The 14,156-nt window shown below is 41.9% G+C and overlaps 1 protein-coding gene across 1 annotated transcript in view; it reads left to right on the plus strand.

Moving 5' to 3' along the window:
• Positions 1–14,156, plus strand: part of nsmfb (NMDA receptor synaptonuclear signaling and neuronal migration factor b) — an 81,367-nt gene that overhangs the window by 19,293 nt on the left and 47,918 nt on the right. The window contains exons 4-6 of the mRNA XM_048558743.2: positions 4,649–4,724; positions 11,561–11,566; positions 11,686–11,754. Coding sequence (XP_048414700.1) covers positions 4,649–4,724; positions 11,561–11,566; positions 11,686–11,754 — 151 coding nt within the window. The remainder of the gene's footprint in view (positions 1–4,648; positions 4,725–11,560; positions 11,567–11,685; positions 11,755–14,156) is intronic.

Raw genomic sequence — 14,156 nt, forward strand, 5'->3', positions numbered from 1 at the left:
ATGTAGTAGGTTCTGGGCAATATCCAGGTTAGGGCTGACAACTGGTAAGTAACGTTCATATCACACGAATGCCAGGCAATGACCATCTCCTGCAAAACAGAATCTGACAATTGCCCTTGACATTCAATGGCACCACCATCACTGAATTCCCAATTATCAACATTCTGGGGATTAGCATTGATCAGAAACTCAATTGCACTGGTCACAAATAAAATACTGTGGCTTCAGAGACTAGGAATCTTGCTGTGGGTAACTCATCTCTTGACTCTCCAAAGTCTGTCTAGGGCACAAGTCAGGAGTGTGATGGAATACACCCCACTTGCTTTGATGGATGCACCTCCAATAGCTCAAACGTCCACTCCGTGTACCACTGACACTCAATAGCAGCAGTGTGTACCATGTACAAAATGAACTGGAGAAACTAACCAAGGCTCCTTAGACAGCACCTTCCAAACCTATGATCGCTAACATGGCTGAGAACAAGGGCAGCATATAAATGGGAATACCACCACCTGCCACCTACAAGTTACCCTCCAAGCCACTAACCATCATGACTTAAAAATTCCTTTAATGTCACTGGGTCCAAAACCTGAAACTCACTTCCTAATAACACTGTGTGTCTACCCACGCGAACTGCAGTGGTTCAAGAGGCAGCTCCTCATCGCCTTGTCAAGGGCATTTGGTGATGGGGTACAAATGTTAGTGACATGACGTCCCATTTGGAATAAAATAAAACACATGGTAAGTGGACTGTGAGACTCTTTAATACTCCCCTAGGGATGACAGTGGACTGTAGCGACATCTATTGCTCAATTTTAATTGGCCTTGAATGGACCATTTTCAGAGGACGGGTAAGAGTTAGGCACATTGCTACTCTTTTGTAGATTTACTCCCCCACTAAAGGGCACCAGTAAACAAGATGGGTTTTACAACACTTGATGACTTGTTGTGGTCATTATTGAGGCCATCTTTTGATTCCACGTTTTATGGACTAAATTCAAACGCAGTCAGTGGAGGACATGAGATTTGAAACTGTCTTCCAAAACCATGGTCTTGTGCCTCAGGATTTCTGATTCATTCACATTACCACCAAAGCACATTCTCCCCCAACACTGCTGTTTAATCTGTAGATATATGAAGAGTAGTGGAAACAGCTCCAGACTAGTAAATACTCAAAACAATCCGCTAATAAAGTGTGATTGGATTGTATCCAGGTGAATTACAATCCAGAGAGGAGGCTTGTGAGATTCTGGAGACAAGACTGCTGAAATCTAGAGACTGATCTCTTTGGAATCAAAATGTATGAAATTTTGGGAACAGGCCCTTATGATTTGACCACAGGTTTCCCAGGGTTACAGTGTCCCAACGTCATACCCCAGGATCAAGGGCAACCTCTGAATGCTGAATGCTTTGGGGAGGGAATTCCAGGATTTTGACCCAATGATAGTGAAGGAGCAGCGATATATTTCCAAGTCAGGATGGTGAGTGGCTTGAAGGGGAATCCACAGGTGGTGGTGTTCCCATATATCTGCTGCCCTTGACGTTCTAGGTGGAAGTGGTCATGAGTTTGGGAAGAGCTGTGTTCCCAGCATCTGACCTGCTGTTGTAAGCACTGTCTTATTTGGTGACTCCAGTTGAGTTTCTAGTCAATGGTAATGCTAAGGATGTTGTAGGGAACCCTAGGGATATTGATAGTGGGGAATTCAGTGACGGTAACACTATTGAATATGAGGGGATGGTGCTTGAAATAACTCTCATTGGAGATGGCCAGTGCCTGGCATTTGTGTGGCGTGAATGTTACTTGCCACCTCTCAGCCCAAGCCTTGATATTGTCTAGATCTCGTTGCATTTAAACATAGACTGCTTCAGGAATCTGAGGGGTCATGAATGGTACCGAATGTTGTGCAATCATCAGCAAATATCCTTGCTTATGACCTTATGATAGAGGGAAGGTCATTGATGAAGTAGCTGAAGATGGATGCGCCTAGGACACTACCCTGAGGAACTCCTGCAGAGATATCCTGGAGTGTGATGACTGACCTTCAACAACCCAGCCATCTTCCTATGTGCCAGGTATGAGTCCAACCAGCAGAGAACTTGCCTTCTGGTAGCCATTGACTCCAGTTTTGATAGGGCTGTGGGTTTATCCCTTTTGACTGTATTTGAACCAAAGCTTTAATGAGGTCAGGAGCTGGGTGGCCCTGGCAGAACCCAAACTGGGTGTCGCTGAGCAGGTGCTGCCTGATAGCATGATTGGTGACATCTTCCATCACTTCACTGATGTTTGAGAGCGAACTGATGGAGCAGTAATTGGCCAGGTTGGATTTGTCCTTTTTTTTGTGTACAGGATATACCTGGGCATTTTTCCATATTGTTGCATAGATGCCACTGTTGTATCTGTACTGGTACAGCTTGTCTAGGGGAGCAGCAAGTTCCGGAGCTCCAGTTTTCAGTAATATTACTGGAATGTTGTCAGGGCCCATAGACTTTGTATTATCCAGTATCCCCAGCCATATCTTGCTGTCATGTGAAGTATCCTGGGAGGAGGAGACTGAGATCGACCTTCCACTTGACACTTGTGGCTGAAGATTGCTGTGAATGCTTCAATCTAATCTTTTGCTGTGATGTGTTGAGCTCTTCCATTATTCAGGATGGGAATATTTGTGGAGCCTCCTCCTTGAGTGAGTTGTGAATTTATCCACCACCATTCACAACTCGATGTGGCAGGACTGCAGGGCTCAGATCCGATCCGTTGGTACTAGGACTGCTTAGCTCTATCACTTGCTGCAAAAGCTGTTTGGCGTGCAAGTCACCCTGGTTGACACCTCATCTTCGGGTATGCCTGGTGCTGCTCCTAGCACAACCGATCACCCACTTAGCTCATTAATAGTGGCATGCAGTACGATGGAGGGTATTCTTAATGTGAAGGCAGGACTTCGTCTCCACAAGGACTGTGCAGTGGGACAGGCTTCAAATAGATCTAGCAGTTCAATAAAATCTAAAATAGCTGCAGATGCTGGAAATCAGAAACAAAAACAGAAATTGCTGGAAAAGCTCAGCAGGTCTGGCAGCATCTGTGGAGAGAAATCAGAGAAACTAGCAACTCAACACTGGGCATCCACATCGGTGATTGTACCCCAACACAATCCTCTACCTCATAGCCCGGTATATCCCTCACTCAATCATTACCATCAAACCAAGGAGTTAACCCTGGTTCAATGGAGTGTGCAGGAGGGAATGCAAAGAACTACATAATGGATACCTAAAAATGAGGTGTTAACCTGTGAAGCTAACAAATGGAAGCACTTGCATGCCAAACAGCACAAGCAGCAAGTGAGAGATAGAGCTAAGTGACATATGCAGGGATGGTGACGATGGTGTTGTGCCACTGTTTGTAAGGTATGATTCCACGAATATGACTGTGTCAGGCTGTTGCTTGACTAGTCTGTGAGACAATTTCCCCAATTTTGACAGTAGATCCAAGATACTAATCAGGAGGACTTTGCACAGTTGATGGGACTGTTCCTGCCATTGTGTTTTCCGGTCCCTAGTTTGATGCCAGGTGGCCCTTGAAACTTAAGGAGTTTGAATCTCCTGCCTCATTGAAAAGTTTATCATTATGCCACCTTCCCCAGATCTTTCCATCTGTCTCAGGAATTTAATGCTGTCACCTCCTGCATCATCTCTGTGACTATGCTTTCATCTGTTCTATTGTGCAATTTCCATACTCACCAGTAAGCAGTAGTAGTAGGTATAATGTAAATGATACAAAACTTGGATAGGTTGTCAACTATAAGGAGGATAGTGATGGAATTTGAAAAGACGCAGACAAGCTGGTACAATACATGGATATCTGCAAATGAAATTTAGTGCAGAGAGGTATGAAATGTTTCATTCTGGGAAAATAAAATGCAAAGTGACAGTTTAAATAAAGAATTCAATTCCCTCTGTATAAGTAAGTTTGAGAAGGGTGTGAAGGCATTGTAGCAAAACAGAGAAAAAAACTTAAGAATGATTCCAGAAATGAGGAGCTCTGAGGGTCGATTGGCAAAACTGGGAGTGTTGTTTACAAAGAATATGTTTGTGAGGAGATTTGATTGAGGGTTTCAAAATCCTGATGCCGCTGGAAAGAATGGATAGAAAGAAACTGACATGATTGTTGGAAGGGAACCAGAGGACATTGACAAGAAACATATGTGTGTGATGAATGGATAGGATCTGGAAAGTATCTCCTGAAAGTGTCGTGGGATCAGATTCAGTTGTGAACTCCAGAAGGAAGTCGAATAATTCTCTAAAGCAAAAACTATTGGCAGGGTTATGAGGAAAAATCAGGGCTGTGGGACTAGTTGAATTGCTATTACTAAGGACTGGCTGTGACATGATGGGCCCAATGGCCTCTTTTTGGGCTGAAGTCACTTTATGATTTTGATTTGAAGCTCTGTTAGATTTAACAAATTGGGATGTATACAAATCAATGGGTACAGCAATATGTATTTTGCATGTTTTTTATTTGTTCGCGGACATAGGCATCATTAACTAGGCCAGGAGTTATTGTCCTGGCAAAGTTGAACTGCAGTAGGAAGAGGCCAGCAAAGATTCTAGGCTTTCCCTCTGGATAATTTTAAGCGAAATACTTTTTCTGTTTCAGACGATGTCCCAATTAGGACTTGGTTCCCAAAGGAAAACCTCTTCAACTTCCAGACAGCAACTACCACAATGCAAGCGTGAGTATGATACAGGCGATGTACTGTACATAGATCTACAAAAAAATTTTTGATAAGGTGCCACAACCAAAGAATTTTCTGAAAAATAAAAATCTCATGGTGTCGTGGGAATCATATTTGGATGAATAGAAGGCTAGCTGGGAGTAGCTTTAAATGGGGCTTTTTCAGGTTGGCAAGATGTAATAAGTGATGTGCCACAAGGATCTGTGCTCGGACCTAAACTGTTTACAGTCAGTGTAAGTGACTTAGATGAAGGGATGGAGGGTGTGGATGCCACATTTGCTAACAACACAAAGATAGGTAGGAAAGTAATGAGGATGAATTTAATATGTTACGAAAAATATAGATAGGGTGTGAGTGAGCAAAGATGTGGCAAATGGAGTAAATATGAAATGATTCTAAATGATGAGAGATTGCAGAGCTCTGATATTCAGGGGAACAGATTGTCCTCACACAAAATAGTAATACGTTAGAATGCAGGTACAACAAATAATTAGAAAAGCTAATAAAATGTTATAATTTATTGTGAGGGGAATCAAATCTAAAAGTAGGGAGGTTATCTATCAGTTATGCAGATGAGACCACATTTAGAGTATTGTGTACAGTATTGGCCTCCTTATTCAAAGAATGATGTAAGCATGTAGAACAGTTCAGGGAAAGTTTACTGGACTAATTCCTGGAATGGGGAATTTTCTTGTGAAGAAAGGTTGGACAGCTAGGCTTGTATCCACCGATCTTTCTGAATGTAAGGCCCTGAGTGGTGTTGAAGGGTAGATATGGTAGGGATGTTTCCTCTTAATAGGAAAACCTAGAAGTAGGGGCCACTTTAAAATCAAATGTCACACAATTAACCAGAGATGAAGAATTTTTTTTCTCAATAGTCATGATTTTTTGAACTCTTCTCACTGAAAAGGTGATGGAAGCAGAGCCCTGAACATTTTAAGGCAAAAATAGAAAGATACTTGTAGAGCAAAGGGCTGAAACATTATTTAGGCAGGAGAGAATGCAGATTTGAGGTTAAAATCAGATTATCCAAGCTCAAGGGACTGAATGCCTACTCCTGCTCTGAATTTATGTGTTCAGATAATCGTCTCTGAACTGCTATGTAATAAGCACATGCCCTAAGGTGTTCCTGTGAAGCCTTTGGCACATTTTACATCAAAGGTGGGATGGAAATATAAATTGTTGTACAGTGCTGAACAGGACTGAAATGTTCCCTTTTAAACCATGCCCTGCACAGGAGCTCCTTCCAAGACACAAACAAGATGTACAATATCACAATAGAAATGAGCCATTGCTTTTAAAACCAGCAGTATGTTTAGTGGAAAGCAGAATAGTGCAGAGTGCTGTGGGAATTCTGAAGTCAGAACAAAAAAGAATGTGCAAATACTCAACAGGTCAGGCAGCATCTATGGCAAGTGACAGAATCAACGTCTTATGTCAATGTTCTGATGAAAGGACATCAATCAACAGTGTTAACACCAATGCTACCTGACCTTCTGAGTTCTTTTAGCATTTTTGTGTTCCTATTTTACACATTCACTGGGGCTGACACAAAGACTGCTGTATTTGATGGAATGGACTGATTAGTTGCTGTGTGTGAATTAAGATGACATGGGGACACATGCAAGCCGTATAGCATCAATAACAACTTGCATTTACATAGTAAGTGGTAATATAATCCAATGCACAGGACTGTGATTTAAGTAAAAATTTCACATAGAGCCAAAAAAGAGTATTTGTACCAAAGCTTGGTCAAAGAGATTGGTTGTAGGGATTGTCTTCAAAGAAGCAATCTTGAGTTTTAGAATTCCAGAGTCTAGGCAATAGATGACTAATAGTCATTGATAAAGCTGAGTTGAGGGATATGGAACATGTACAAGATGTTCAAATTGGAAGAATTCTGCCATCTCAGAGGATTGAGGGACTGGAAAAGGTTACAGAGTTGGGAAAAGTTGAGGCCATCAGAAAGTTTGAACCCAAGGAATTGGATTTTAAAGCCAAGGCATTCAGGATCCGGGAGCAATGTGGGCCAGTGAGCACAGAGTTGAGAGTGAAATGAGACTTCGCATGAGTTAGGATATAGGCAGTAGAAAATTAAATATTCCCTGCATGCACATAGAACAGCTGAGACTAGGACATGTGTGAGCTTAGAAGTACCAGATGGAATGGATCATTCCTGATTTCTGTGCAGCCAATAAAGATGAGCTGGTTGTGCATGAGCTGTGCAGTTATTCCTGTGAGGTTTCCTCTTTATCCAGTGTGTGATGTATATGAGAGCAAGCTACATCTGAATGCAGTAATAACAGAAACAGCATGTACTTACGGGGGCCGGAGCACTGGCCCACATACTTCCTAGACCCTAAATAGCATTCCATTAATCTGGGACTAATTGGTGCCACCCAATATTCAAGCATTTTCTGAAACACTTCTGACCTATTATTTCTATCAGTGTTTTTTGTTAAATGTGTGAGATATGCCAGCACTTCAGAGCTCAGTTTGGCGTTTAATGAGCTCACACTGAATATTGAATAGCAGTAGGTTCAGACAGCTAGCATGTATAGTGAGCACTCCATTTGTGAATTTACAACTGAATGTAAATGTAATATACCAGCTGTGTCCCATGCATTAATGTAATAGCTGCAGGCTTTCAGCCAACAACTTTCTTGATGATAATCCTTTGTGGCATTGAACAGATCAAGTAGTAAAGGGATCTGTGATTATTCTGATCTTGAATCCACAGTGCTTTCAAAGCCCTGATATTATTAGTTGTATTTCATTTGCCCCAGAATTTCTCATTCCCCTGTGGTGCCTAGGCAATGGGTTAAACTTGAAAGAGCATTCCCATCCTTTCACCACCTTCATTACCAATTCAGAGGCTAGTTTGACATTGTCTCAGCTTTAGTGAAGACAAGTTGCTCCTTTGAGATGGTTGATGTCTTAGTTATACAGGAACTTGACTGTCAGTGTTCTTTTGGTACTTGTATTATGATTTAACCCAGTATTTAAAAGTAGCACTGCCTCATGATCTGAACCAGATTTGAACAGATATGTGTGGGTACACTCTCAAAATCTCCAAAATCAAACAGAGTTAATGCAAGCTGACAGGAGGCTTGGTTCAAATTGCTGACTTGTTTTACATCTCTCTGAGCATGAATGCGCGGATCAATATTTATATTAATAATCTGTTTAACAGATATGATTTTACACAGTGAGCACATTAAACTGGAACAAGGCTGTTCCCTTGGCCATAAGAATGTGTAACCAGGGGACGCCGTCTCTGTATTAGGGACAGTCCATTTAAAACCAAGATGAAGAGAAATTTCTTCAATGAGGGTAGTAAATCTCTGGAATTCTCTATCCCAGAGGGCTGTTGTGGCTCAGTTGTTGAGAGTGGTTAGTTATTGAGAACGTTCAGGACAGACATCAACAGATTTCTAAATATTGACAGCAAGGGCTATGAGGCTTGTGCGTAAAAATGACATTCAAGTGGAAGATCAGCCGTAATCTCGTTGAATGGAAGGGCAAGCTTGATAGGCTGCTATTTCTTATGATCAACGTAGAGGTTGCCAATTTTGTAAGAATGAATGCCAGTTTGTTGCTGCAGTCAAGTTTCAGTTTGTACAGTGCAGCCATGCAATGCCTCAGGTAGTAGCTTCAGCCACTGTGACAAATTGGCATATTGCAAACCCAGGAGCTGATTCAGAGATGAGTCATGAGGCTGATCTGTAGTATCCGTATTATGAAAAATGACTTGCATTTATGCAACAAATTTCATAACCTCAGATTGCCCGAAATACTCTGCCACCGGTGAAGTACTTTTAAAGTGTATCCACTGTCAGAAATGTAGAGAGGTCCTACTAATTATGAATGAGGTATAGAAATTGCTGATCTGTTTTTGTGGTATTTGTTGAATTAGGGTTGGAAGGAGAGAAGGAAAAATCTATATCGGCAACTGAAATCCCACTTTGTAATAGCCACATGCTATGTGGTAAAACAAACATCTGTTTGAGGTGTTGCACAATAGATCAATCTTGCCAGAATACTAGGAGAACGCTTAGGAGGTTAGTGCCAGACCTCTATGCAGATCCTGAATCCATAGCCTCCTGATACGAAGGAAACAGGAGAAATACCCTGCATCATTTGAGGGACAGTTGACTGAGCTAAACCGGTCAGAGTGACTTCCCTCATCCATAGGATAGGTCAGTTAGTTGAGATGAGAAAGGGATCATTTATCTCGTGAGACCCTATCTCACTTAAGGACTGAATGAATCTCCACTGTGTCCAATCACTGGTACAGTTTTATCATGGCCATTCACTTCCTGTCAGTCTGCCAGGGGTATTTACACAGCCAAACTGATATTGGGCATTCTACACTGGTTCTTGCACATGTGGACTTTAAACAAAACAAAGAGTTAGTTTAATGAACCTTTTACAGTTATAATAGACAAGGGTGTGAAATAATGCTGTGTGATAAGAATACACTCAATTGGCAGTACAAAGACGGGAATTTCATCTAGAGCCGCAGAGCTTTCCATAGTGCATTTTCACTTACATGTTATGTCATGCTGTACCTGCAAACTAATCATAAAACATTTTATAACATTGTTCAAGAACAATGGAACTTTTCGAGTATTCTAGTTAATACTTATCTTTCAATAAGCATGGGAAATTATCCAGTTATTTGAGAGAACATTACTGTGCGCAGTTGACTGTTGCAATTCCTTCTAGCTACAGTGACTTCAGTTCAATAGTTCTACATTGGCTGTGAAGTATTTTGAGATGCCTAGCATTCATAAATGGCGCTAGATAAATCCAAGTCCTTATTTCTTTAATAACCACCAGGCAGTCCCCTAACAGTGATGTGGTGTCTGGGGAGTCAGAGCCAGATGATGCTTTCAGATCAAGGAGAAAAGATGTGGGAACGGAGGGAATGAAATTTAGGAGATAAGGAGATTGAAAAGGTTGTTTTTGAGTTTGGCGTTTCGCTTTAGGACATTAGCAGTCCACTCTGTTGCAGAAGCAAGATGCTGGAATCTGTACTGAAATTAGAAAATGCTGGAATTCACACTGGGTTAGGCAGCATCATGGAGAGAGAACAAGCTAATGTTTCCAATCTTGATGACTCTTCATCAGAGTTAACGTGAAGTTTGGAGGGGGCAGCACTTACGCAATGGTTGTTGGGAGGGGGGGGGGGTGGGTGGGTGGGCGGGGTGGGGGGGGGGGTATCGGAGTGCTAGGGGAGAAAGCAGTCCACCCCTACCACTACTGCGTAAACGCTGCTCCCTACACATGTCACATCAGCTCTGACAAAGAGTCACCTAGATTCAGAATGTTAGCTTGCTGTCTCTACATGGATGCTGTCTGACCCACTGTGATTTTCAGCATTTCCTGTTTTCATTCTGTTACAAAATTACTTTCAAAGACTCTGATACAGATGGAGTCAATATCATCCTGTAACTGATAGGCAGGTGACACGATTTCTGTCAAGACTGATTAGCTGCTTGTACCAATATTCTTGCTGTCGCTAAATGTGATGGGAACATATAAATTATCGAAGACTTTTTCATTGATCATGATGACACAGAAGTGTAGGGACTTTCCCCTTGCACAGTGCACATACAGGCACAACAAATGTCATTCTGCCACCTTTGAATCACCTCATTGATGTACAGAATGCTGCCAAGATCTGACCTGATATGAAACCTCATCATTCCACATTCGGCAAAGGCTCATAACCTGTGTACTCCAAGAAAAAAATCAGGTTGATTAAAATCACTAGAAGGGAAGCCCATACAGTTCAGATATATTTCCATTTTGCACTGTTTTACAATCTGTTCTCCTATTAGGAGATTGAAGAGATATTGGAACTGCTTAACATAATGGTGACAAATATGCTAATTAATGTTCATCCTGCGAACGTGGGCCCCATTGTCTAAATATGAATCAATTGAGTGGGAGAACTAAAATAATGAGCAGCATTCTTAACCCTCTTTCTGATAACAACAGAAAAGGTTTAATGTAATGACTGCTGGTTTCAAGCTGGGCTCCATAAGGCAAGATTTTAATTTATAATCCAACTGAGCTACAGTGGCGTTACGGGCAATTTTGATGACAAGAATTCAACAAGATTTATTTTTAACCTGTCTTATATCCTCAGAGAAGTAAGCTTTTTCAAAAATTTCCTGCATCTATCAGTTAACAAATAAGTTAATTTTTTTTAACCTTGTTAAAGAATCCCCTGACAGTGTACATAAAAGAATGGTATCTCAGTGTGTTCTTGCATGTTTAAATCCTTTATGTTTTGCTGTCCTTTAAGGTCAGAAATCAGACTGCCCCATTTGTTATCTGTGTAGCCTCAATCCTGCTCTAGTGTGGCTGAAATTTGCCTCCTCTTTGAAATGGCTATTCAACACTCCATTCTGTCAAACTTTGACCAGTGGTTTAAGCTTGGGGCCCTACTACCACATTCAGTGCTCAACTTGGCATGTGCGGTCAAGACTAGTTTTTCTAAAATGTGGTCCACATTCCCAGGGTGAACATTAATAACCACCTTTGTAGTGATTACGTTAAGCAGTTCTAATATCTCTTCAATCTCCTAATAGAAGAACAGATTATAAAACAGTGTAAAATAGAAATTCATTTGTAAATATCATCACCTGGGAAATAGGGATTTTATGTTGGGATTGTGTAAGGAGCATAGGGGAAGAGGATATAATGAATTTGTTGGTTTTTTGGGCTGAGTTATTTAACAGCTTCTCTATGATGCTAATTCAGAATTATTAATAAGATTTTTCTTTTCTTTTTTACTGCCAATCAACCATTCTGTCATAAAGAATATCGTGAGTACTTCTATATTTCTATTTCCATAGCAACTCTTTGCTCTTTGTCTAGAGAGCCTGTGCTCAATTTTTGATGTACAGCTCAGTTTGAGGTGAACTTTAATCACATTTTCCCTCAGGGCTTTCCGGGGCTGCATGGAAAGGAAGAGGAGGAAGCGGGAGAACGAATGTGCTGCTGTGATCCAGAGGTATGTGGCTCTTTGCCAATTCCTCTGGCTCCTCTTCTCGGAGACACAACTGACTGCCACATAACCAGAAAACGTCTTGTCTTGTAACTGGCGACACTGTAGTTTAAATACTGTTTTCCCTTCTTGGCTCAGGCAACTGTCTCCTCTCTCCACAGCAAACTCAGATCCTTTTGGATTTATGTGGGTCAGTCTCTGTCCAGTTTTCTGTGGCTCTAGTACAACATTACCATGGGCTTTCATGATCAATAATACACCTCCATGTTGGTGGTTCATGCCAGGATGGTGAGCTGTCAATTAGCTGAGGTCTGGCCACTGGTTATGTGGTGAGATGATGGTCAAGTGGCATTATCAGTAGACTATTAATCCAGTGACCCAGGTAATGTTCTGGGTACTTGGGTTCAAATCCCACCAAAGCAGATGGTGGATTTTGAATTTAATTCCAGATTTCTTCTTACAAAGTCCCTGAATGGTGATCATAAAACCATTATAGATTTTCAGAAAATCATAAGCCCTTTTAGGGCAGGAAACTGCCATCCTTACCTGGTCTAACCTACATGTGATTCTGGATCCAATGAAGTTGGCTCTAAACTGCCATCTGGATAATTATGAATGGGTAATAAATGCTGGCTGAGCCAACGGTGCTTACATCCTATGAATTAATAAATGAAAGCCTTTTCCAGGACAATGGTGATAGTATCTTAACTGTTTCAGCAGCAATATCAGATTGATGTAGCAGTGGATGATATTGCTGAGACGCACTGACGCTGTGCTTGAAACTGGACTGAATGGAAATGTGTTCTGTTCCCAAGTTCTGACTGTGTATGAAAGCGAGATGTCCTTATTGTTAGGCATTGTCAGTGGGCGAAAGGGTAACCAATTGCATCCAATTGCATTCTCAATCCTCCGGTGTCAACCTAGAAGCAAGCATCGATGAGAGAACAAAGAGCAATACAGCACAGGAACAGACCCTTTGGTCCACCAAGACAGTGCCAATACATGATGTCTTTCTAAATTAAAATCATTCTGCTTCCACGTGGTCCATATCCCTCTATTCTCTGCCTATTCATATATCTAAAAGGATGCCTCTTAAAGCTGGTTATTGTATCCATTTCCACCAACTTGTCTGGCAGCGTATTCTAGGTATTTACAACTCTCCTTTAAACTTTCACCTTTTATATAAAACTGTGTCCCTGAGTAATTGACATTTCTACCCTTGGGGAAAAAAAATCCAACTGTTCTTTCTATCATGCCACACTAGTTTAACCCCTCCTGAGTATCACTATCAAACCTCACTGCCAGGATATTGGTGCCCGTCCAGTTTAGATGCAACTTGTGCTTGGACAGGACCACACACACACATGCACGCACGCGCGCACACGCACACACACACCAATGATCCAAATGCTTGAAGGTCTGCCTCCTATATTCGCTCTTTAACCATGTGTTTAACTAGACTATCTTCCTATTCCTAGCCTCACTAGTACTTAGTGCAGGAAGCGATCCCGAGACTACAACCCTAGAGGTCCTGCTTTTGAACTTCCTTCCTAACTCCCTTTGCAGGACCTCATTTGTCTATGTTATTGGCACCAAATTGGACCATAAGTCCTTGCTGCTCACCCTGCCCCTTCAGAATATCTATGCTTGCTCAGAGACACCCTTGACCCTGACACCAGTGAGACCACATACCATCCTCACGGCCGCAGAAACATCTGTGCCTTCTGTTCGCCTGCACTTTGATCCTCCTTGCTATAGAACAGAGCCAGTCGAGGTGCCACTGACCTGGTTGCTACTGCTGCTTTCCTTTGAGAAGCTATTTCACACCCCCCAACAGTATCCAAAATGGTATACCTGTCTGAGAGGGGAATGGCTACAGGGGACTCCTCCACTGCCAACCCATGCTTACTTTACCTTCCTGGTCGTCACCAACTCTTCTGTGTATGCCTGTTATTGGTGGTGTGACCAGCTTGCTAAACATGCTATCACAACATTCTCAGCCTCATGAATGCTCCATAGCAAGTCCATCCGCAGCTCTGGGCGGCAAACCAGGAATGGCAGCTGAACAGACTTTCTGCATATGTAGTCAGCACGGAGAATGGAGGTGTCCCTGATTTCCCACTTATTGCAGGAGAAATATTCCATGGGCCGTTGTGAACCTGATTGACAAAATCAACCTTATCGACTACAGAAAATAAACCAGGAACTAATTACACAACCTAATCCACAAATCGCCAAAGCCAGGCCTCTTTTTCCCACCGCCCATCGATTAAATAGATCCTGGGCCAATGCAACTGACAAAGGAAATCCCTTTGTGCCTGCCCCAACAAGTTGACTCCTTCATAGCCTAGTTTGCTGATCCAATATATTGTGCCTGTGATATTATCTTCTCTGCAGTAAACAGGCAT

The sequence above is a fragment of the Stegostoma tigrinum genome, chromosome 29 (genome assembly GCF_030684315.1).
Source record: "Stegostoma tigrinum isolate sSteTig4 chromosome 29, sSteTig4.hap1, whole genome shotgun sequence".
Lineage (NCBI taxonomy): Eukaryota > Metazoa > Chordata > Chondrichthyes > Orectolobiformes > Stegostomatidae > Stegostoma > Stegostoma tigrinum.